This window comes from Homarus americanus, unplaced genomic scaffold (genome assembly GCF_018991925.1).
Source record: "Homarus americanus isolate GMGI-L3 unplaced genomic scaffold, GMGI_Hamer_2.0 scaffold56333, whole genome shotgun sequence".
Classification (NCBI taxonomy): domain Eukaryota; kingdom Metazoa; phylum Arthropoda; class Malacostraca; order Decapoda; family Nephropidae; genus Homarus; species Homarus americanus.
The window spans coordinates 1,716,467-1,743,000 of NW_024734940.1; the positions used below are offsets into that span (position 1 = coordinate 1,716,467).

At 43.2% G+C, this 26,534-nt stretch overlaps 1 protein-coding gene across 1 annotated transcript; it reads left to right on the forward strand.

The window, feature by feature from the left end:
* Nucleotides 1-2,444: 2,444 nt before the first annotated feature.
* LOC121870531 lies at nucleotides 2,445-2,987 on the forward strand. Its single transcript, XM_042372365.1, has one exon. The coding sequence runs from the start codon at nucleotides 2,445-2,447 to the stop codon at nucleotides 2,985-2,987; it is 543 nt and encodes a 180-aa protein (XP_042228299.1).
* The last annotated feature ends 23,547 nt before the right edge of the window (nucleotides 2,988-26,534 follow it).

Below are 26,534 nucleotides of genomic sequence, written 5' to 3' on the forward strand. Positions count from 1 at the left end.
GTCTTCAGATTCAAAGTCACCTACAATGTTGTCCCAGTCAATATTTCTGAAGTTGAAATATCCCCCATAATGCACAGGTTGTTATATTTTGCTGCCCTACTCATTTCCTGCCATATGGGCGGAGCTGCTTCTTTCCCAAGACTTGGGGGCCTGTATATCACTCCCATAATTAGTTTTTCTCTTCCTTCCGTGATTTCTACCCATACAGACTCGGTTCCGATTTCACCCTTTATTGAATTATTAATACAATATTTTAATGTATTCTTGACGAAGAGTGCGACCCCTCCCCCCTTCCTACCTTCCCTGTCCTTGTGAATAAGGTTGTACCCTTCTATGTGGTACTCTGATAAAAAAAATTTGCTAGCCAGATTCACCCAAGTTTCGGTGATTGCTATGACGTCTACATTCTCGGTACATACAACCGCTCTCAGCAAGTCTATTTTATTTTTAATGCTCCTACTGTTTGTATAGTATACATTTAAACCTACCCTTCCCTGGTCCTGTTTTACCCCTTGTCCTGAGTAACCAATTTTACTTCCCAGGACCTGCTTGTTTTTTGAGTCCCACTTTCCCCAACCTCTCTCTACTGGCGAAACGCCCCCTTTGGAGTGACAATTTCACGCTCCAGGGATGCAGACAACGTCTTTACCCCCGCACGAGACTGGTGTACTCCGTCACGACTGTACAGGTAGTCGTTGCCATAGAATCGTTGCCAGCTATCAATGAATGCCCAACCATTGTTTGCACAATGTTTTTCCAGTCGGCAATTTATAGCAATTGCCCTGGACAGCCATTCACGACCAACCCCTCTTCTAGGCAAGACACCACATACTATAGGGATCCCTCCCCTATCTCTAATCTTCCCCAGCGCCTCCCTATACCTCTTGAAAAGTTCCTCACTCCTAACCTTTCTTATGTCGTTTCCTCCCACACTATGACACTCTACTGGATTGGTAACCTCCCCTGACAAAACGCTATCTATCCTCTCAGCTACATGCCCTATCCCAGCCCCAGAAAAACACACCCTAGTCCTACGTTTCTTATCTCTTGCACACAAAGTCCTATCTAAAAACCTCACCTGGCTGTCCCCAATTACCACGACCTTACCTCTGGGCAGGGTTTGTATAACTGCCCTTTCCTCTTCTTGTACCATACCGTCCTGCCTCTTCTCTTCCCCGCCAGCTTCCTCCAGCACCTGGTAGGGGTTACTACACTCCACACCCTGGTCAGCTTTCCTGAGTCTGACCCTAGTACCCTTGGAGACAACCACTCTCCACGCCTGCTCCTCCTTCGCAGGTGTCCTGCTAGGCAGGATACCTACCTGAAGGAGTTTAGTCCTGAGGTCTTCATTTTCCCCCTTTAGAGTGTCAATCTCACTCCTCAACTGCCCCAGCTGACTTAACAGAGTGGCCAGGAGGTCGTCTTTTCTCACACTCTGCTCCTGTTCCCCCAAGACACAACGATCCAAGGCGGCCATTTTCCTTGGTCACTAACGGGGGCACTTGGGGGCACGTCCTTCTCCAAGTTGGGTCAGGTAGCAACTCTGCTTCTGTTTCCACTGTTGCTGCTTCCACCGCTCCTACTTCCACTGCACTTGTTAAATTCTTCATAACATCTGTGCATGAGCGTAATGACCATCGATGGAGCGCTACCCCTGCTGCTAGGAGAACTGCCAGGACGCCTAGCAGAAACATAGTCACTGGGAGAGACCTGGCCCACAAGGACGTGCTACTCTTGCTGACACTCCAGAAAAGTTTCTGGAACTATTCCTAGATGAGGATATGATCCAAAAAATTGTGGCACATACATACGTACTCATCTCTGCTCTTTCAACGAAGTTCAGCAAGAAGATGGCAACTATTGAGGAGACCAGCATCGGGGAGACAAAAACCTTGATTGGAATCCTTATCTTAAGCGGATGCAGGCGCGACAACCACCTGTCATCGGCAGAAATGTGGCACCAGCTGGCAGGTACACCACTGTATCAGGCTGCCATGAGCGAAAGACGCTTCTGCTTTTTGCTGAGGTGCCTTCATTTTGACGATGCAGCTACTAGAAGTAAGCGGAAGAAGACTGATAGGCTTGCTTCCATCCGAAATTTCTGGGATGAGTTTGTCAGCAAGTGCCATATTCATTATATTCCTGAAGATGCACTCACTATAGATGAACAACTTCTTGCCTTTCATGGGAGATGCCTTTTCTGGATGTATATACCCAACAAGCCTGCAAAGTACGGGATCAAACTTGTCATGATGTGTGATGTTGACACAAAATATATGTTGAATGCCATTCCATACTTGGGCAAACAATCTACCACCTTACAGGCTTCTAAAGGGCTTCATCAAGGACACTATTTTACGAAGGAACTTACTAAGCCATACTTCAGTAGCGGGAGGAATATTACCACTGATAACTGAATTACATCAGTTCAATTGTCAGTGAACATGCTCACGAATTGTGGCCTGACTATTGTTGGCACTTTGCGTTCCAATAAGCCGCATATTCCACCAGAGATGAACATGAAAATAAGACGAGAGGCAGATAGCAGTGCATTTTGCTTCGACAACGACATTACAATGGTATCCTACTTGCCCCGGACTAAGAAGAAGCTCGTCCTCCTCCCCTCTATCATGCACAGCCAGCCCACCATTGATACTAATGGGAAACCAGAAATCATCAATTACTACAACAAAACTAAGGGTGCAGTGGATACATTTGATCAAATGTGCAGCATGTATTTCTGCAGCCGTAAGCCCAGGAGATGGCATTTATGTCTCTTCTATGGAATAGTCAATGCTGCAACCATCAACTCACGGATTATCTACTCAAAGAACAAGGAAGGGCAGCAAGTGAAGAAACAAGAGCGGCGTTCGCTTATGCAGGACCTAGCTCTACAGATGGTGACACCTTGGGCCCAGAAAAAGTCTCAACACACCAAGCCTAAAACGGAATACCAAACAGGTCATAGCATATCTGCTGCAGGTTAATGCCCCAATTCCAACATTCGCACCAGCCCTACCTGTGAAGAAAAGGTGTGTATAGTGCACAAAGAAGGAAGATAGAAAAAACAAGAATGTGTGCAACTCTTGCCGGCAGCCTGTGTGTGGTGTGCACTCATACAATGTCTGCATCGACTGTGTGTAAAGTGGAAAACATTGAGCGTGTGTACGTAGTGTAGTGCCAAATTCAGTCTCCTGGCCCTGCCAGACCACTGATCCTATGATGATGTCACTGGCAAAATATTGAGTATCACCCTTTACATGTATGCCATAATAATAAAACCGCGATTGCAATAATAGTTTTTGTTCTATGGTACCATAGATGTACGTGTATTTTTTGTTTGTTTTTTAATTATTTACCTTTTTTTATAATTGGATGTGGAAGGAGGTAAATGTTTTTATACTTTAATGCTGTTTATTGGAATAACTCCAAAAGATATATAATTTTCATAATATGTAAAGAAAAATGTCAGTTTATAAAATGTTGTTATTTATGATATCCTTCATTAGTGGGTCAGTAAGACCCACCATTACCTGCAGTGCAACTTCAAATAAGGAATACCTATCTAGGGTTAAGCCTCTCTTGCTTTTCATATGAACTGTGTCTGAACCAGAAGAGCCCAATCATTTTCATCTCAATCCTTTAATTTTGCTATTTTCTCAAAATGGATAAAGATATCTTCTGCTTCCGCTTCAACAAACTCTGGTAACTTGCTAACTCAATGATCTTTTTTTCTGTTTACAAGTCTTACACCTATCTTTGCCTCTACTTCTAATTCTTTAAGTATTTTCTCTTTCTCGACTTGTATTCTCCCTTCTCTGCCTCTGCCCGGATTCTCATCTTCTCTGCCTGTGCTTGGATTCTTTCCTTCTCTGCTTGTGCTTGGATTCTCTCCTTTTCTGTCTCTGCCCGGATTCTCTCCTTCTCTGCTTGTGCTTGGATCCTCTCCTTCTCTACCTGTGCTTTGATTCTCTCATTCTTTGCCTCTGCTTGAATTCTCTCCTTTGCCTCTCCTTGGATTCTCTCCTTCTCTGCCTCTGCTTGGATTCTCTTCTTCTCTACCTATCTCTTATATTCAAATTCTAACATTAATCTTTCCAATGCCAAATTTTCACTCATCTACATCCTACCATCACTGTTAGCCAACCCCTCAGATTACTTCTCAAAGTCTTTTTACACTCCCAAAGAGACTAATTCTCCCACCAACTCCTTCTGCATGTCACATTTATTAGTAGGCCTTAAATAAATCTCATATAAAGAGGCAGATTCATATAATTTTTTTTAGTACATCGATAGAGATGGTGTACAACCTGGGTTTCAAAGAAATTCTTTACATTCACTTTTTCTGCCATTTTGCTTTTTACTTGAATACAAAAATAGCCTGATTACACAATATTACTGGTTAACAAACCTTGTAATACACTACTCACAAAAACTGTCAACATTCACTTACTTACAGTGTCATTCAGCCCTCAGTAGTACACAGTACAGTACACCACAGTGCAGATTACATGGTAAAAACTCATTCTTGGATGTATCACAATTTCAAAATATCCCGGAGAGGCCCCTCACATGTCAAGGCCACTACTGAATATTCCTCATGTTTCAGCAGAGCTTAAACCTCTAGGCCCATTAATCAGACTCACTTTCTGAAATAACAGCTTTGGTTAACAGACCAGAATCATGTAGACAAACCTATGCCACCTTCAGCTGACAGTTGAAGATGACATTTCCATACAATTACACTATGAACATGCATCCAAGGACACTATTGCTTAAATCGTGTAATCAGGATTCGAAGTAACACCAGCTTGTAACAACTGAACTTAATATAATTACAATAAACAAGACTACAGACAATAATGCTGCATGGTCCTGTGATCCAAATAATTTAATAATTTATCTGCCTTAATTCCATAATATGGCTCTCTCTCCGTTCACATAATATCACCCATCATTCACCCTTAACACTGATGAGCAAATTGATACTCAAACATGAGATATACAACGGATGAAATAAGATATAGTCACACATTCCTGGTTCCCAATTCACACCCTGTCTCTGCCTGGAGAGAGAGAGAGAGCTTCTACAAGGGCAACAACAGTACACCTTTTACAGCCAGAATATTATCTCAAAACTACGTCATACAAATACATAATATTATATGATTACAAAATATTAGGAGTTACATGGTACCAAAATAATTCACATCCAATGCAAAAAATAAACTAATAGTAACAAATACATACAGTAAATCTTTCATTTATGCTTAGTTCATAGAAAACTGTTCTTGCATCGTTGACCGATACAAAATTAATATACAGCACGCATCATAATATTATGTAAATACATAGACATATGTAACAATAGATAGATAGATAGACAAAGAGAGAGAGAGAGAGAGAGTTCAACAACTGAGTGAGGAGAACTCCAAGTTCAAGACGGAACTGTAGACAACAGCGGATTGGGTGGATTATATGTGGAGGACATAGGGCGGCAAAACAACCTCAGTTGTGTCGGAGTCCCCGGAGATTCCCTCGAGAACTGGGAGTCATCCCAGCACAAAATTTCACGCCTGCTGAAAGACCATTTTAAACTTACTGGTCAAGTTTGACAGTGTTCAGTGCGACGGGAAATCCAATTCCTCTTCCCCTCTGTCCGTGACAAAGTCTTCCATCAGCACAGTAAGATGAAAGGCACTTCTGTCTTTGTCAACGAGGACCTATGCCAAGGTACGACTAAAGCCTGCCAACTGCATGGACAAGTTTAAAGAAGCCAAAAAACATGGGAAACACGTAACGTTCAGTCATAAAACCCTTGTTTGGAGGGGCTCTCGGGCAACTGTATACCCCCCACTCATCCACCCTCTGTACCAGACCCCCCCCCCCCACCCGCAGGCCCACAAAAATCCCTTCCCCTCGGAAAAGGAACCAGCCACTGCCCAGCTTTAAAGCGCTTCCTGAGAAAATAAAACCCCGCCTGGTGACATCATTTATCACACCGATATTAACTTACCCAGCAGTACCTCTTCATGCTATGAGCACCACTCAAAAATTAAAATTACAGGTGGTCCAAAATGAAGCTCTAAGATTCGTCACAGGTGAAAGATACCCCTTCACCAGAACCACAGCCGAGATACATAGAGACCTGAGAACAAAACCCATCAACCAGCATTAGTGACATTAAACTGGCCAATATTGTTATTCGTGATTTGAAATAATTTTACGGAGTATAAGATTGCTTTATACATGTCGTGGATAATACTGTCGTTGTTAAAAACGCGGTCGATTTTTGAGTCTGAGAAATATTTGAAGTTACCAGTCGAGATATTTTTCTTCTCGATATCTAGAGGATGAGTATTGATTTAAGTTTGTGTCAGATTTTCGGTATTGTGACGTAGGAGTAACTGATTCATAGTTTAGTCAATTGTGAGTGTTGATAGTTCCTTGGGGTTTTGGTTCATGATGTCTCCGAGTCGCCCCATGAGCACAGCCCGTTCCAGGATTGTCAACAGCCCAGATAGCTGTGAAATAGGTGAAATAGGAACCGAGTCTGTGTGGGTAGAAATCACGGAAGGAAGAGAAAAACTAATTATGGGAGTGATTTACAGGCCCCCAAGTCTTGGCAAGGAAGCAGCTCAGCCCATATGGCAGGAAATGAGTAGGGCAGCAAAATATAACAACCTATGCATTATGGGGGATTTCAACTTCAGAAATATTGACTGGGACAACATTGTAGGCGACTATGAGTCTGAAGACTTCCTAGATGCAGTACAGGACAATTTTTTGAAACAACTAATTACAGAACCTACTAGAGGTGACAATATATTAGACCTAGTATTAACAAATAAAGAAAATATTATCAGAGATATCACAGTAGGGGAAGAACTAGGTAACAGTGATCACAGAGAAATCAGGTTCACCCTAAATTGGGAAACAAAAAAACAATGATAATATGGTCAGAGTCCCAAACTTTCGGTTGGCGGATTATCAGGGGTTAAGAAGGTACCTAGGTGAGGTCACCTGGGAACAGTCACATCAGTCCCCAGTAGGAAGGGGTGAGGTCATAGATGACACAACAATTGATCATGACTATAATATATTCACTAGTATACTACATAGAGCACAAGAACAAAATATACCATACCAAAAAATTAGGTCAAATAAGAATGAGCCAAGGTAAATGACCAGAAAACTTAAACATGACATAGGAATAAAGAAAGGAATATATAAGAAATTAAAGGGAGGGGAGGAGCAACTCAGAAATAGGTATAATGAACTATCTAGGAATGTTAAGAAAAATGTAAGGAAAGCAAAGAGAGACTATGAAATCAAAATAGCAAGAGAATCCAAGGCGAATCCCAAGGGATTTTTCCAGGTATATAGGACAAAGGTCAAGGACAAAGTTGGGTCTTTAAAGTCAGGGAGGGGAGAAGTGATAAATGGCAGTGAAGAAATAAGCAAAGCATTGAACAGCTACTTCTTATCAGTTTTCACAGAAGAAATATGCGATAAATTCCAGAGGTGCAACTGATATCTAAGGGAAAGGAAGAAGAGAAATTAAAGAATATCACTATCAGAAAAGAAGATGTTCTTAAGAAGATAAATAAACTAAAGAAAACAAAATCTCCAGGGCCGGATGAAATTTTCCCTCGAGTCTTGAAAGAGTGTAGGGAACAGATTAGCTGACCCCTCATAAAGTTATTTACAAAATCATTAGACACTGGAGTTGTGCCAGACTTGTGGAAACAGGCAAATGTAGTACCCATACTCAAAAAGGGAGACAGAGCATCAGTGTCAAATTACCGGCCGATCAGTTTGACGTCAGTAGTGGGTAAATTTCTTGAATCAATTATAGCAGATAGCATCCGATCGCATCTAGAGAAAAGCAAATTAAACTACGACTCTCAACATGGGTTTACAAAGGGAAAATCTTGTCTAACAAATATGCTAACGTTTTTCAGGAAAGTCTTCGAGGTAGAAGATAATGACGAAAATTACGATGTTATTTACTTAGACTTTAGCAAAGCATTTGACAGAGTACCGCATCAGAGGCTTCTGAGAAAAATTAAGGCTCATGGTATCGAGGGGAAAGTTTAAATTGGATAAAATCATGGCTCACCGATAGAACGCAGAGGGTCAGCGTAGATGGTATTAAATCTGAGTGGGGTCGTGTAACCAGTGGGGTTCCCCAGGGGTCAGTACTCGGCCCACTCTTGTTCATAATCTAAATTAACGATTTAGATACTGGGATCAGCAGTGACATAAGAAAGTTTGCGGATGACACCAAAATAGGGCGGCAAATTAATTCAGGGCAGGATGCAAATGCATTACAGGAGGATCTAAATAAACTGCAGGGGTGGTCTGAAAAATGGCAAATGAAATTCAACACCAGCAAGTGCAGCGTACTTAATATTGGAAGAACAAATACTTATAATGTATACAGCCTTAACAACATCAACCTAGAGAAGTCGACTTGTGAAAGAGACCTAGGGGTACTTGTAAGCCCGGACCTACAGCCTAGAAAACAGTGCGTTAATGTTCGAAATAAGGCAACCAGAGTATTGGGTTTTATATCTAGAAGTGTATGTAACAAGAGTGCAGATGTCTTATTGCAACTATATCTTGCGCTAGTCAGGCCGCACCTCGATTATGCGGTTCAGTTCTGGTGCCCCTATTATAGAATGGATATAAATTCACTAGAGTCGGTGCAGCGAAGAATGACAAAAATGATTCCTGGACTTAGAAACCTTCCATATCAGGATAGGTTAAAGAAACTTAACTTGTATTCCGTAGAAATACGAAGAGTGCGGGGAGATATGATAGAAGTATTTAAGTGGGTGAAAGGAATCAATAAAGGGGATATAGATAAAGTTCTTATAATATCCGAGCAGGATAGGACTCAGAGCAACGGATTCCAGTTGGATAAGTTTAGGTTTAGGAGGGAGATAGGAAGAAACTGGTTCACAAATAGGGTGGTGGACGAGTGGAAGAAGCTTAGCAACTTTGTAGTAAGTGCGGGAACTCTGGAAAGTTTCAAAATAAGGCTAGATAGATTCATGGATGATAGAGAGTGGTAGTAACTCTCGACAGGAGCTGCCATGCGCAGGCCAACCGGCCTATTGCAGACTCCTTATTTTCTTATGTTCTTATGTTCTTATATTCGCCGTTCACTGAGCTGTAATTCATCAACACCGCGTGTTACTCGTGTGTTACTCGTAGAAGGCGTGTTGTGAGTGCATCCTCCGTATCCAGGATACCTGAAGTCGTATCACCTAGGACCCGTGATGATTTTCTTGATATCAATGTTCCCCTGTATCCCCTGAACTTAGTTTGGCCGATTCTCTATCAGGTGCCCACTCGCCATCATTGTCAATTCGGTAAACCTTAGCAGTATTTGATCATGGCATGCTAAGACACTTAAGTATTCTGGAGAAAAACCAGACTATTAGTCGATGTTTTTTTTTTTTTTTTAGGCAAGGTGGGAATGGATGAAGGCTGCTGGGGCTCCAGGCACAGCCAGTATCATGGGGATAGAGAAATCACAAACATAGTCGGGGGTGAAGGTTGGAAAAGAAGTTTAATGAGTTGAACAAAGGGGGGACGACACCCCTTGTCTTACATATTGTTGTTTGTTGTCAAATCTGGGTTTAACCACCCAGATTTAGGATGAGGATGCACAATGGTTATTTTAGTAGACAATGTCTAGATTTATTTTACAATTACAAGTTTATTAAAATCTTATATTGTATTACGTTATGGACTCACTAGATTGTGACTTGTTAAATGTGAATTTATATCATCTAAGTTTTAATCTAAGGTGGATCACTGTGGCGGACATAGATGGGTCGCGGGTTGGGTTGTTGTAGTGCGGGCAGACTCCGGGGCCACCAGGCGTGGGGTCTCCCTCCGTTGATGTCTTCCCCGCGTAGGTGTCTGGGCTGTGAGGGTCGTCCAGGAGCTTGTCCCAAACCTTCTTCCCTAGGCGCTGGAACCTGAAGTTGAGGGCCTCTGTTTTATTTCTTAGGTGGATGGTTTCCACTGTCTCCTGATAGGGTGGCGCTTGGCCACTGACTGACCTCAAACACTTGTTTTGGAAGCCCTGTAGTTGTTGTAGTCTAGTCTTCCCGAGTGTGACGAGTGGTATAGATGGGTACTCCAACACAGGCCTCACCAGCGCCTGGTACAGGTGAACTTGTATCTTCTCAGGCATCAGTTTAAAACGTTTTAATTTGGCTGCGGCGACTTTGGCTTTATTTAGTCTGTCCTTCACGTGGGGAATGATGCCCGTCCAAGAGATGATGAGGCCGAGCAGCCTGCCTTGTTTAGAGTACTCAATCTCTTCGTCGTCGATCATCAATGGCGCCGGCTTGAATTTGGCTATGGGTATGACCTCGAATTTCGTTTTGTTTGTTTTTATTTTCCATTTATTTTCATACTCCGAGATCTCCTCTATTGCCCGAGCAGTGAGTCGCGCCATCCTTGCCGTGGACCTTCCTGGGCAGGTGACGATCTGTGTTACATCGTCGGCATACATGACGTACTCGCTGCCGACGATTGGGGGTGGCAGGTCAGCGTGTAGAGTGTGTAAAGGGTTGGTGAGAGACAAGAGCCCTGAGGCACGCCGCTCGATAGTGAGAATTCTTCTCCAAAATGTTCTTGCATCTTGATTTTGGCTCTGCGGTCCGTAATGAAGTTGCACAGCAGGCGCGTCAGGTTTTCGGGTAGCCCCAGTTGTATGATCATATACTGCAGCCCCGCGTGCCAAACTTTGTCAAACGCCTTGCTGACGTCCCTCAGTACTATGTTGCACTGCAGGCGGCCAGTCATGGCATTGGCGATCTGCTCGTTGGCCTGAGCTATGGCGGTGGATGTGCCTCGGTACTGGCGGGGATTATGTACGTCTTCGTCCTCCAGATACATCCGCAATCGCTTGTTGACTATTTTTTCGAAGATTTTGGCAGGTACAAAAGTCGTGTCCACTACCCAGCCACAGAGGTTTCGAACAATTTTAAAGCGGAAATAGGGTGGTCTGAACAGGCTGTGTGTAGGTGGAGCATAACATAGGGAATTCCGCAAACATTGATAACAATAAGAATGTCATGAAGATAGTTAATATTATTAAGCATGGTGAGACATGTATAACGGGTAAATAAAAGCACTATAACGACCATATCTCTGCCGTACATGGCTACGACGGTGAGACTGATGGGCACACCAGTAATTAATTCTCCTTGACTACCAGTAATAGTAGTCACGGAGAATACACACGTTGTTACCAATGTTGGCACCACCCACACCAGGGTAAGAAGATGATATCGAACACTGAAACATGCCGAGGTCTCATTTCTACCATCGTCGTCATCAACAAGTAAGTCACATTAATTTGTCAGCATAGCCCATGTCGTCCTTATACTATTGCAGAGTGCCCCATGAGTGACAGCAGATATTTGTAGAGGCAAAAGAATGTGATATTGAGTTTAAAATCTTCTATACACATAGCATTTTTCGGTTTACTTCAGGCGTGAGGTGGGTTGTAAAAATTACACGGCAAAAATTTTGCCATTTTATATTTTATTTTTCTTACCAATTGCAGCCACACTGTGTGCTGTTGTAATCCTTATTGGTGGATTACATAAGGCTTATTAATAGAGTGAAAACACGTTTGAAGATAATGTAATGTTCCAAAACTTGCATTAAACAACATCGTACGCTGACGAGTTCCAACTCCGCGCCTAGCATCTCCCCCCCCCCCCTGCCTCTGCCCACCCAACTATTAAACCTCATAATTTGAGCATCGTGGGTTACCACACCTAAACACACTCCCCCTCCACCATCCCCCCCACTCCTCCCTCCCCCACCTCTTTCCTTCATCCCTCCCCCAAGACTAACGTCAATCGAACATTCCATCCCATCACATTACTTTCCCCTGCATTCCCCTACCCCCCTCCCCCTATCCTACCCATGGCGACGAATTGGACTACTGTAATGAACACTCACAGAACCGACGACATGGCTCTTCCCCCTTGTATTTAGAGTTACCGGTAATGTTGTGCTAGCACCGAGTATGACCTTATTTAAGACCAGACTTGACCATCACTGGCGTAAGTTTAGATACATTCTGGAACCAGTGAATATTCTTTGTAAAAAATAAATTTTAAATGAATATTTATAGGAGATAAGTATGCCATAGCTGAAAATTGTAAAAGAAATATGTAAAGCAGTGGGAAAACAATATATTTTGATTATCGACGAGGCTAACTACCTATAAACAATTAATATTTGATGATTGGCAAAAGTCCTGGGAAAATGAACCAACAAGTCATAAGCGAAAAATGATCAAATCATCAGTTTATCCTTGGTCACCATCAAAACAATCCCCTCGACATCACGAAACTATTCTGAATCGTCTAAGAATTGGGCATACGCGATTGACGCATGGCCAACTCATGTCTTCCCCTAATGGAGCCCCACCTATATGCTCCAACTGCCGAACACAAATAACAGTCCAACATATTCTCATTGAATGCCCTATTTATAATCGGAATCGAATAATTTGCTTCACTAACCCTACAATGTAAGATATTTTAGCAGAGACCCCAAAATTTTCCCTAAGTTCAGTTTTTACCTTTTTGAAATACTGTAATCTCCTCCAAACAATATAACACTAAATTATAGAAACACAAATAATTGTTAACTAATCCCTCTGGCCAGCCCTAGGAGAGACTCAAATGGGTGTCAGTGGTCTGGTTAAACTAAATGTTGATGATGATGATGATGATTATCAGCGAATGTTCACTCTACAGTCGCAGGGGTGGTGGTGGAGGTTGGGGGGGGGGAGGATCCACTTGCAGTTCACTATGAATACATGCAAAAGGAAGGGTTTCTTGGGCAGTTGATCCCCAAAAATTTACCAAAACGTTATGTCAGAGTACTAATACTTAACCTAGGTGTTACTAATGCCAATAATTTTCTCTAGTATATAAAAGCCTGCATCAGTTGCCATTTCAGATTTGCCTGCAGGACGAGCAAATTCGTCGGCAGTGATTCCTGAGCGAGGCCCTGTCATCGGGATGTGGAGAGCCGGGGCAACTGTGCCGAACATTCTCTTGAAGTGGGGAGGAGCACCAAGACTATTATGAGGTGGATCAGTCGGTGGGAGGAAGAGGGCTCAGTGGAGACGAAACCTCGAAGCGGGAGGCCACGAGTAACGTCAGCAAGGATGGACGCCATTATCGTGGCAGCTGCAACGGCATATCCAATGCGAACATCAGTAGAGCATACAAGAAATCTGGGCCTCAACTGCCATCACATGACGACGAGACGCGAAGCCGGGATCGACTGCCATTTTCCAGCTCACAAAGGGTGGCTAACACCTACTCGACTCGGCTTTGCATTGGAACACCTTCCACATAGAGAAGAATACTGGAGAACCATTATATTTACCGATGAAACGGTGTTCAGGTCAGTGGGAGCCGTAGCAAGGCAGTGCTGGCTGCCCCCCAGAGAAACACATTCAACATCGCGCAGTAAGTGGTAGGGTGTCAGTGTCATTCTGGGGGTGGATATGGGCACATGGGCCAGGTGAACTGGTCAAGATCAATGGCCGTTTCATTGGTGAGCAGTGTGTAGACATCCTGGAGCAAGTGCTAATTCCTACAGTCAGGGCTATGGCAGTTCCAGCCCCCCACACTATCAGGCTGGTTCATGACAACAGTCCCATTCATACCAGTAACATAGTGAAGGATTACCTCCATGATCACCCTGAAATTGAGGTCATAACAAAGTAACTTAACAGCCACAAATTAAGTATTGTGTGGTATACAATGATCTGTATGACACGTCGTGGAATGTGTTGTCTTATAACACAATATAATTATATAGTTACAATTGGTACCATGATTGAAATGCTCATGATGTTCAGCACACAATATTAACGGTAACTGAGCACACTCCAAAATATATGAAGCGTGCACATTGTGGTGGGGTGTTTAAACACTGAACTTGGAAGAATTGGAACTAGTTTAAGTCTGAATACTATTCTACAATACTGATAACTTTTTGACCCCACTCTTTTTAACATAAGTATATAATTATATAATATTGCATATTTTTAGAAATATTTATTCAGCAAAGGATGGGTGGAATAAACATAAATGTTACCATAATCTTTTTGTCGGAATAACAACAAAATTGCGACTTGGTCGCTGAGTAAAACTAGCTAACCAAGGCCCTTCACCCTGATCCTTGCATATTTCACTTTTATCCTTAATATATTCCATTCTTAAAAGTATCATTGTGACCTAAGCGGCAATAAGCACCCAGGGCACTGCACATGTTCCGTGAATTCGTAACCATAAAGAAACAACTGTAAGACAAAACGTAGTAAAAAAGGCAGCCCCCACCTCCTCTACCCCCCCACACACTATAGTGGGCGAGACAACTGTTGGCCGACCATAGCATTTCCCCAGTTGTTTCGAAACTTCAGACTCAAGGCTATTCGAAACCTCACTGTGGCTGGGTAGTGGACACGACATTTGTGCACGATAGTACCTCTACGAGCGATATTGGTCGAAAGTTTTCGACTTTGTTTGGAGGCTTCCCTGCTTTTGGTATGAGGCGAATTAAGGCGATTTTGAACATCTTAGGGAAGTATCCAGAGGCGAGGCAGGCGTTGCATATATGAGTAAGCCTCTCTAAAATGTTGTCGGGGAGTTGAGCCAGGATCTTCATGTAAATGTGGCTTTGCCCAGGTGATTTGCTTTTAAACCCTTTTGTGACGGCTGACACATCTGCAGGAACTATGCGCTCCTTCAGGTAGCTTCCGTCCACCAGTCTAGTGAAGTCAGTCCGTGGGAGTGGCTGAAGCAGGTGCTGATGGTCCTGCAACTAACCTAAAATGTCCTCCTCAAACTCCCTGTTGAAGCCTCGTTATCCTCTTCACTAATGGTAAAGATCTTCCGTAAATATCGCCGATGTAATTTTTCTTGGTTTTCCTCCTCGAATATTTTCACGTTGTTTTGGTCGAGCAGGTAAGGGACCGTGCTAGAGGTGGAACCCATCAGTCGCTTGATCCCTTTCCAGAATGCAGCAGAATCGCGGTAATTGTTGGCTGCCTCCCACACCAAGGAGGCCCACTTTTGTTCATGTAGACTTTTGCTCTTGTGCTGGATGTCTGTCTGTAGCTTTCGGTACCGGTCTCTCAGCTCCTGCATCTACCCGAGGATAGTGGCTAGCTGTCTCACGTGATTGTACTGGACATTGAGATGCCTCAGCTGGTGACTAGTGTGAGGATGGGGAATGGTCCTGTGAGTGGTGGTCGGGATGTTGTTGTCCATCTCCGTCTTCACATCCGTGTACCATTGTTCGACAGTGTCGTCGATGTCAATGGGGCAGGCTTCTTCCAGGTTTCTCCCCTGCTTGAAACTGAGAGACTCCTTGAAGGAGTCCCAGTCTGCCAGTTTGAGGTTTGATCTGATATTGGCGGGGATCATAATGGGATTGGATAAGAACGTCACGACGACTGGCAGGTGATCGCTGGTACTATTGGGTTCGGCGGCAAAGTTCCTGTTCAGGACGGCCTCGTTGTTAGAGAGGATTATGTCGGGTGTTGTGGTACTGGCACATCTGATCAATGTCGGGAAATCTGGCCCGAGGTGTTGCAGTTTTCCCCTTCTAATGTTGTCATACAGCGCCACACTGAGTATGGCGTGACTCGCATTTAAGTCTCTTGTGCTGTATGTTGGTTTTCTGTGGCGTAGCAACTGGTTGAGGTCTTGTTCGGGTAAGTAAAGACGTCTGGGAGGTAGGTACAATGTGCACATGATAACAGGTCCCCTAGTTGTCACCACCTGCACTCCCAGAACTGAATCCTCGAAGTCTGGCAACATTCTGTAACTCAGACGTGACCTGTTTGCCACAGCGACACCATCGTTCAGCTCACCCGTCATGTTCCTCTGGTATACAGTGTAGCCAAAAATTTTCGGCTTTTTTTCATCCTTTATGCCAATACTGTTTAACAGAATATTTTCTGGGTCTAATTGATAGTATAAGTTAGACAGTTCGTTTCGTCTATTAAGGGACCAGTGTAGGACATTATGTTGGACAATTTTCATCCTGCTAACGACTGCCGTTTCGGAGACTGTAGCTTGGGGAGTCGCTTGAAGTGTTTGCTCGGCTTCTGCCATTTCTAGGGGGACGGAACTTCTTAGCAGAACCTTCGGACATCTGCTTGTCAATTAATGGAGTGCCCACGAACTTCTAGTCACCCGTGTACAGGAAGGTGTTTATGTCCTGGGCCTGTCTGTCGAAATAATCTGCTGATGCTGCAACTCGAGGGTCTTGTTCCTCTGTGGAGCAAGTCGCCAACATCTGGTCACAACCATTGACTGTGGTTGCAGTCCAATGGTCACTGTCGTGGGAGTACATGTATTGGGATCACGGAGATTTACGGTGTAGTTGGAGCTGTGATCCCAGGGGGACTGACTGGCCGCTTCGGGGATACTGTTATACTGACTTTTGCCTAAGTCAGGGAGGTCATGTTCTATTTCTGGTGTGGGTTGAGGTCGTCGATAAGTCGTTGAGTGGGTTACTGCCTTTAGGATTTCTTTTGAAGGGACTTTGTCGCTTATTTCAGCAGGTACAATGTTTTTCCTGGTTAGTGTCTCGTTGAGGTGTTTCGAGAATGAACCTGGATAAACCATGGCGGCTTTGGAATCGTCCAGCTGTGGAGAGAAGACGCTCCTGATGCTCTACGCCACTGCGTCCTTCATGGCGCCCAGTGACTCAGTAACTGCCTATTTTATTGAGTCCTTGATGGTTCTTATCTCTGATTGCAGGACTTCCATGGTCTTGCTGACATTGTTGAGTTGTTGGGAGTCTGTTTGAGTTTCTTTTAGAGCGTCTTTTAGGGTTTGGCTGTAAGCCATGATCGTCGACTGAGTGGTCCTTTCTATGATGTTAGAAATTTCCCTGGTTTCTTTTTGTTTGGTTATTTCGGTCAGTTTCTTCTCTGTTTTTTTAGTTACCTGTTTCCTGACCAGGCAGGTGGCAGAGAAGGTCCTGTGGTCACCCTCGCAGACGACACACTTTTTTTATGGTGCTACAGCAGTCTTTATAGAAGTGCTGATCAGATGAACACTCAGAGCATATGACCTCATGCAAGGGGCAGTTCTTGGTCATGTGGGCATTGTATTTATAGCACTTCATACATTGTTGGATGGGCGTATACTTTTCATATTCTATTTGGTGTGATGAGATGGAAGTGCCATATGCATGGAGCCCCTTCTCCTTCATTCTTTTTGCATCCGTTGTGTCTGCAAAGCGAACCTTGATTAAATTATGGGCATACATAGGATACACCTCCACAACCTTAACATTGTTTTGCTTTTCTATTTCATCTCTTATTTCATCTTTGTCTAACTTCTTACATACAAGGGTGAGCTTGGCGCCGTATTCCCCTGGGACAATGACCTCGTAGTTTATGAGCATCTTCATCTGTTTCTGTGAGGATAATGTAACCATCTCTCAGATCCACAAGTCTATTTATTCTCACTATTAGGTAGCTCAATAGCCTTTTTAGCCCTATCCGAGACCCCTGGGTCGAGGATCCGGAGATATTCACTCTCACTTTGGCCATAGTCAGTAACATACATGAAAATCCTACCTTATCTGTCCACCTCAGCTAAACCCCATGGATGCCGCTCCTTCTCTCCGCTTGCTGGGCGATTAAAGACGGGTCAAGGGGTAGGTGAACAGACAATCCCCTGACGTGGGCCTAGCCAAGTCCTAACACCTAGCAGTGACAGGTTATGAAGCACTGCCGAATCCCGAACAAAAAATTTTGCCACCCTTATTGTCTCGACTGAGCAGCCCTCTGAGGGCCCGCCCTTGTGGCTCTGCCCGCAGGTTTCGTGTCTTTACCAAACAGCAGGGACTCTGGGCGAAAGGATAGGATAGGGAAGAAGCGCAGAGTACAAGAATAATAATATTTATGTACAACTACAAGATAAAACAGCCAGAGAGAACCCAACGTGAAAAACAAGGCCGACAGTCGTAACGGTCAGCAATTTGAACTGAGCAGGGAGTGACGGGCAGCACGTCCGCTCGCTATGAAGGTTGGGTGCGCTACCCGCAAGAGCTACCCGGGCTACATGTAAGGGTCATAAACAAGTGACTACCGCTCTCTCATTATGTCGTGGGGCTGCTAGTAGTCTTCGAACAGAGTAGCCCTTCAGGAAGATCTTTGATTATGACGAATTCGAGACAACTTTCCGGAAAAAAATTATGACTAAAATTTCTGCCGCAGATGCTCGCCGTCACTGCCGGAATATCAAGTTGTTAGATAAGAAGACGCCTGACGCCTTTGCCACACGTCTCCGTTCATTGTTAAATAATGCCAACGCTGCTCCCAAACTTTCAGAAGAGGCCCATGACACGTTCGTTGCACCATTGTATATTTCAGGGCTGCCAGTCTGGTTAGCATAACGTGTGGCACCGACAGGTACAATGAGATCGTGTACTGTGCAAGCTCAAACTATAGGGGAGTTGGAACAAACCGAGTACACTCCCGGAAGTGTTTCTCAAACTGGGGGCCATGCAATCATAATACCCATACGTACCTGTGCAGCAGCTAGTTTTTCATTTCCAACGGATTCGCTCAGATTGCACGATTCTAGTTCCTATCTGGGTGACGGGCGCTGGACTGAGTCACTGACCTCACATGTTCGGTACATGTCCATGTGTCATCGCTTTACAAGTGGTGATCAGACCGAATGTTCTCAGTCTGGCTCAAGATAACATTAAGAAAACAAGTGATCGTGGGCCCTTCGATCCCGGTGGCGAGTCCGGTGGTACAGTTTACTGAGGTGTGAAAGTTTGAACGCTCTTGCTTGGCTAGCGCGCAGACACAGTTCGGCTGACAGCGTACAGCGACATCGTTTTCCAGATGGTCGTAATTATTGTAATCATGGTCGTGGTTGTTATAATCATAGTCGTGGTTGTTATAATCATAGTCGTGGTTGTTATAATCATAGTCGTGATTGTTATAATAATGGTCGTAGTTGTTATAATCATATTCGTGTTTCTTATACTCATGGTCGTGGTTGTTATCATCATTTTTATATCTTCTCCTTTTCCCTGTACTGTACAGTCAACCACAAGAATAGGATACAGTACAATATAGCCTCTTAAGGACCGAAAATGCTCTGGTAACATTGAAACTGCGCATCCAAACACATGATGAAACTCAGCTCCCGCCCCCCACCTGTTATCCCTAACTCATCTTCATTTACTGATCTTCCATCCATTACTAATCCAAACAACATTAAAAAATTAGTAAGCTAAGAGAAAAAGTGGGGTGAGGAGGAGGGAGCCGTACGATAACTGCAATCGTCCGGCCGGCAGACAGCGTACAGAGACATCTTTTGCCAGCGTAAATAAAATGGTAAATGAATGGCTTCCTAAAGAAACCATCGACATGGGACCAGGTTTTTTGCGTTTTTTCCACCAAGTTTGATGAAAAACGATTGTGCCATTTCGGCTGCCCAGAACAGATACACGCACGGCTAGTCCTATAATATATTAGACAAGTGATTGTGGGCCCTTCGTTCCCGGTGGCGAGACCGGTACAGTTTACCGAGGCGTGAAAGTTCGAACGCTCGTGCTTGGCTAGCGCACAACCGCCGTCCGGCTGACAGGGTACAGCGAAATCGTTTTCCAGATGGTCGTGGTTGTTATAATCATGGTCGTGGTTGATATAATCATGGTAGTGGGTGATATAATCATAGTCGTGGTTGTTATAATCATGGTCGTGGTTGTTATAATCATGGTCGTGATTGTCATATTCATGGTCGTGGTTGTTATAATCATAGTCGTGGTTGTTATAATCATGATCGTGGTTGTTATAATCATGGTCGTGGTTGTTATAATCATGGTCGTGGTAATGATCATGCTCGTGGTTTATGATCATAGTCGTAGGTGTTATAATCATGGTCGTGGGTGATATATTCATAGTCGTGGTTGTTGTAATCATGATCGTGGTTGTTATAATCATAGTCGTGGTTGTTATAATGATGTTCGTGGTTGTTATAATCATGGTCGTGGATATGATCATAGTCGTGTTTGTTATAATCATGGTCGTGGTTGTTATAATCATTGTCGTGGTTGTTATAATCATGGTCGTGGTTGTTATAATCATGTTTGGGGGTGTTATAATCATGGTCGTCGTTGTTATAATCATGCTCGTGGTTGCTATAATCATGGTCGTGGTTGTTATAAACATGGTCGTGATTGTTATAATCATGGTCGTGGCTGTTATAATCATGGTCGTGGTTGTTATAATCATGGTCGTGGTTGTTATGATCATGGTCATGGCTATTATAATCATGGTCGCGGTTGTTATATTCATAGTCGTGGTTGGTATAATCATGGTCGTGGTTGATATAATCATGGTCGTGGTTGTCACAATCATGGTCGAGGTTATGATCATAGTCGTGGTTGCTATAATCCTGGTCGTGGGTGTTATAATCATGGTCGTGGTTGTTATAATCATGGTCATGGTTGTTATAATCATGGTCGTGGTTTTTGTAATCATGATCCTGGTTGTTATAATCATGGTCGTGGTTTTTATAATCATGGTCGTGGTTTTTATAATCATGGTCGTGGTTTTTATAATCATGGTCGTGGATGTTGTTATCATGGTCCTGGTTGTTATAATCATGGTCCTGATTACTACAATCATGGTCGTGGTTATTATATTGATGGTCGTGGTTGTTATAATCATGGTCCCGGTTGTTATAATCATTGTCGTGGTTGTTATAATCATGGTCGTGGTTATTATATTCATGGTCGTGGTTGTTATAATCATGGACGTGGCTGTTATAATCATGGTCCTGGTTGTTATAATCATGGTCCTGGTTGTTATAATCATGGTCCTGGTTGTTATAATCATATTTGTAGTTATAATAATCATGGTCGTGATTGTTACAATAAGGGTCGTACCTGAGACTAACACAGGTAGAATAAACCCCACACCTTATCTTTATTCTTAATAATCCCAGATTAACCTCACCTAATCAACAGGATTAGAAACCATTAGGATTGTACCACCAACACAGATACATTTCACACTGGATTAATAACAAAACATTTAATCACATTTCCAATAGCTAATGTTTTACGGATATCTTATCAAGTTGTAAGTCTTACATGTCTATATAATTTTGTTTTATTCCTACAAATATTTATAGTTCGTTGTGTATTGTATTGTATGATATGGTATTGTATGGTATTGTATTGTATTGTATCCGGTTGACAGCGTTCAGCGAATGAGGGTGCGGCAAGTCCGTAGACTTGCATGTTTAATTTGGGTGCGTCTTCCATCGTAAATAAAATGGTTAATGAATGGCTTCCTAAAGAAACCATCGACATGGTTCCAGGTTTTTTTCACTCTACGAATTTTTTGCAATTTTTCCACCAAGTTTGATGAAAAACGATTGTGCCATTTCGGCTGCCCAGAACAGATACACGCACGGCTAGTCCTATAGTATTTTAGACAAGTGATTGTGGGCCCTTCCTGCCCGTTGGCGAGACCTATGGTACAGTTTACCGAGGCGTGAAAGTTCGAACGCTCGAGATGTGGCTATCCAGCAACTGCCGTCCGGCTCACAGAGTACAGAGATATCGTTTTCCAGACGGTCGTGGTTGTTATAATCATGGTCGTGGTTGTTATAATCATGGTCGTGGGTGATATAATCATAGTCGTGGTTGTTATAATCATGGTCGTGATTGTTATATTCATGGTCGTGGTTGTTATAATCACGTTCGTGGTTGATATAATCATGGTAGTGGTTGTTATAATCATGGTCATGGTCGTGATTGTTATATACATGGTCGTGGTTGATATAATCATAGTCGTGGTTGTTATAATCATGGTCGTGGTTGTTTTAATCATTGTCGGGGATGTTATAATCATGGTCGTGATTGTTATATTCATGGTCGTGGTTATGATCATAGTCGTGGTTGTTATAATCATGGTCGTGGTTGTTATAATCATAGTCGAAGGTGTTATAATCATGGTCGTGGGTGATATATTCATAGTCGTGGTTGTTATAATCATGGTCGTGGTTGTTATAATCATGGTCGTGGTTGTTATAATCACGTTCATGGTTGTTATAATCATGGTCGCGGTTGTTATAATGATAGTCGTGGTTGTTATAATCATGGTCGTGGTTGTTATAATCATGGTTGTGGTTGTTATACTCATGGTCGTGGTTGTTATAATCATGGTCGTGGTTATGATCATAGTCGTGGTTGTTATAATCATGGTCGTGGTTGTTATAATCATGGTCGTGGTTGTTATAATTATGGTCGTCTTTGTTATAATCATGTTCGTGGTTGAAAAAATCAGAGTTGTGGTTGTTATAATCATGGTCGTTGTTATCGCCGCTGGCTTCAGCTACAGTGCTGGCGTGTGATGCCATTAAATCTTTCGACCTGTGACCTCGCCAGATGTAGAAGTGCTTACAGACAAGTCCTGGTTCTGCTGAGTGGACTGTCTTAGACTGGTGGCGGTGGCTGCCCGCCCCTCCATGAGACAGATCGTCCTCTCTAGTGATGCTGTGAAGACCAGCTTTCTGTCCGAGAATTTGTGCTGGGACGATTTACGCAATACTGTTTTCTCTTGGCACACCATTCTGATCTGCATTGACCCACACTTGTAAGTACAGCCTAAGTGATGACATACCCCTCGGTACTGAAATATTGTTGAATAATTACGCCTACTCATTTCTGCCTAACCTGGAATAATAAGACAATGCAGAGTGAAGCGAAGCTAAGATTAATAGAGTTATGAACTTTGTGTTATGTCAGTATGTTTAATAAATTGTAATTAAGATAAAATTGTGTGAGACTAACTAATTATGTATCAGATGGATCACCTTGTAATATTATGAACGCCTTCTCCTCTGCAGGTTTTAACCACATCAATAAATATTGAATGCGTCAAGAGACGGGTTTCAATCATTCCCTTCGACTTGCCCGTAACCTAAACATCCTTAACTAAGGCGTTTATAGTCAAAACAAGTACGGGGGGCGTCGAAGGGAATTAATTCTCAACTACCATGAGGAACAAAGGAATCACCAACGCCGGGAGTTCAGCATGAGACAACGTAGATCGTCATAACGTCAGCACAAGAGACAGTGACGTAGAGTGTCGTGTGTTTGAGTGAAGTGTTCAAATATCTGAGGAGTTGTCATAAAGTTTCGGTTGAAGCGTACAGGGTTGTTAGTGTTCGTTTGCGACGAGCCAGCCCACGCACCCAGTGAACGAATATCCATTACACTTGGACAGTGTCGTAAGGTTTCGGTCCGAGCGGACGGGCTGTTATTGTTCATTCCGGACAGGCAAGCCCACCCTCCCAGTGATTTACGTGTGTGTGTGTGTGTACACACCAGTGATCATAAAGAACAGCTGATCCGCCTACACCAGTGACGTACCGTGGTTACACTTATGAATCATGCAGAACACCTACATAGTATATAAAATATCAAGTAGAATATGTCCTCTCTCAAAATAAGGTGTTGTCAAGCCATTTAACATCCAAAAAAAACATACTAAAACATTTACTTATATTGAAATTCGGCTCTCTGAGAATTTGTAGAATTCTTATTGACATTAATATTGATATTGGTAGTTTATTTAGCCAGAAGAATGTTATCGCCGCTGGCTTTATCGTTGGTGTCAACAACCATGTGCCTCCCCCACCCCACACGCGGCCAGTTACCACACCAGATGTAGCGACTGGGGGGGGGGCGGTGTTTACCACCTGGAGTGTCATCACCACTGGCGTGAGCGCTGAGAGGGTGTCATGGATCTCATGACACAGATCGCCCTCTCGAGTGATGCCCCCCCTCCCCCCCCACCACCCCCACCACCACGCGACCTGCTACCTCGAATTGAATTGAATTGAAACATTTTATTTAGCCAAAAAAATACAGATACAGAGTGGATAATAATAACAATATTAACATGGCTGAGCCAGTTGAGAGCCTGAGCTCTCTTTGAGGCACCTGATATATACTATACATTTATCTCAAGGAAGTATTATGTAACATTTAGTATCATCTGGAATAGTACAATAGCATGGTAGTAATAAGATGTGGCAGCTGGGCGGGGGGAGCGGTGTTTACCGCCGGGAGTGTCATCGCCACTAGCGTAAGTGCTGGCATCGCCGGGAGTGTTTTCACCGCTGGCGTCAGCACTAGTGTCAGTGCTGACGTTCTTTGCTGCCTTACCCGAACAAAGATTAGGGGGTGAGTGGTGTTTACGGCGGCGTGGCCACCTGGACTCTTTACCACCGGGAGTGTCATCGCTACTGGCGTAAGTGCTGGCGTAACGATCGTAACGACCTTCTTATAAGACCTAATAATTTTTTGCCTGATTTACCTTCGTCTCGCAATGGCCCGAGAAATTCAGCTCATTGTCAACATACACACCTAGGTCCTTCTCACATTGTTTTAAATAGTGCAGATTCTTCATCCGTGGGGGGACATGATACGCCTCCTCACCCTTGGTACGCCCCAGGTGCATCCTCTTACACTTTGTGACATTGAATCTTAGTAACCATTTCTTCGACTATTCCTGGAGCTCACAGAGATCCTCCTGCAGCTCTTCACAGTCTGCTTGGTTTCTTGATTTCCCGAAATAACTTGGCGTCATCGGCAAACATTTGTATGGAGGAGTGTACAACGTCAGGCATGTCATTTATGAAACAAACAAACAACAGCGTGCCATTAATCACCACACACTGCTTGCTGTCTTGTAGAAAGTCTTCTATCCACGCTAGGACATTTCCCGAATTCCGTACCCTTCCAGTTTGAATTTTAGCCTTTCGTGGGGTACACTGTCGAAAGCTTTGGCAAAATCTAGGTACATATTGTCGAGATTACCACCCCGTTCCCGAGTATAGCTGCCTACTACCTACTACCTAACAACAACTCTTAGGAAACAAAATATCACCGTTTAACATAAGACTTCAAGCTTATTAGAAGAAAGGGACTGGTAATAACTATAGCACCATCACATAATGGGAACACCACAGCCGATTACAATGAACACATGGTAACAATACGTTATATCCACAATAATATTAAATTACGACATTCACTCAAAGGTTATTGAGGATTTACAGTTTGTATACGAAGACTATTTCTCTGTTTCCTTAATTAAATTCACCTTAGAGAAGGACGCTTTGCATCAACAGTGGACGTCAGAAGTGACAACACTTCCAGTGCTAATGTCCAAAACAATTATATTTTGCATCTTCCTCTTCATTTACAACACTAATAACAGGTTTATAAAATTGCTGACTCCTTTGGGGTGAAAATATACCGCCAGTCTCCACAACTTACTGTTAAGTTCGAATATTTTCTTTATTTCCCTACACACTACTACTACTAGAAGTCTCTGAACCACATCTTCGTCAGTGTTCATGCTTATCTTATAATGCTCTAGCCTTTGGAAGGTGGCATGTACAGTAATTGCCATCCTGAATATATCTGATTGACTGGTACATATAGGGAAAGGTAAATGTACACATTTCTCAACACATCTTCACGAGTACGTGGCCAGGACTTTGCTGCTTCGCTGGCACAGAGATGCATACTTTGTGCAACACGTTTAAATATAGTAATGCCAAGCATTTGAACTTCCATTCTGCTAGTTACATAGTTATATTCGCCCATAATGTTTAACGCCCCATCTGCAGCAGTCCCAATGAAGTTGTTCAATGGTAAGTCATGTGTAGTGAGGCACTGAAACAGCATGTTATATATTTTCACCAGTCGAACGCTGATTACCTTCAAATACTCCAATCAAATCCAGCATCGCGATTTTGTCATTATCTCTCCAGATCAAAATACTTCACTATCATTGCACGTGATTTACTTACTGAGCAGTCGGTACTTTCGTCAATAATTACACTAAATTTATTTGTAGTTTCCTAACCAAGTTTTGAGTTGCACATTCCCCTAAAGCTTGCACGACGACCTTGCATCTGGTCCGTTTCGTTGCCGTTTAAGTGGCTGTCTTGGAATCGGGAACATTCGCTTATTGAGGTCGTCAAGGTGGTCACCTAAGCTAAAAGAAATATTAAATTTATTTGGCTATACTTGCAACTGAAGATTGTGAGATCACATGCTGCTAAATGATTAAGGTTTCTGCCACCCTTACCTGGGACAGATTAACACGACCACTTATTGAGCAGTGCCATTACATTTTGGGCTAAAACACAAGAGGAAACAAATACTAAATCACCTGAATGGCATCATGTTCTGCCAAAAACGCTGCGAATAGGACAGTTGCCTTCGCCGCGGCGCTCAGTATGGCCCCGGCAGGGTGAAGACGTGTCAGGTTACATAAGAACATAAGAACATAAGAATGGAGGAAACTGCAGCGGGCCTATTGGCCCACACTGGGCAGTCCCGTTTACACCCAACCCCTATTGCTCATATAAGCATCCAACCTATGTTTGAAG

Excerpts from the sequence above, each read along its gene's own strand:
- LOC121870531 (XM_042372365.1), top strand. The coding sequence starts at position 2,445 with ATGCTCACGAATTGTGGCCTGACTATTGTTGGCACTTTGCGTTCCAAT.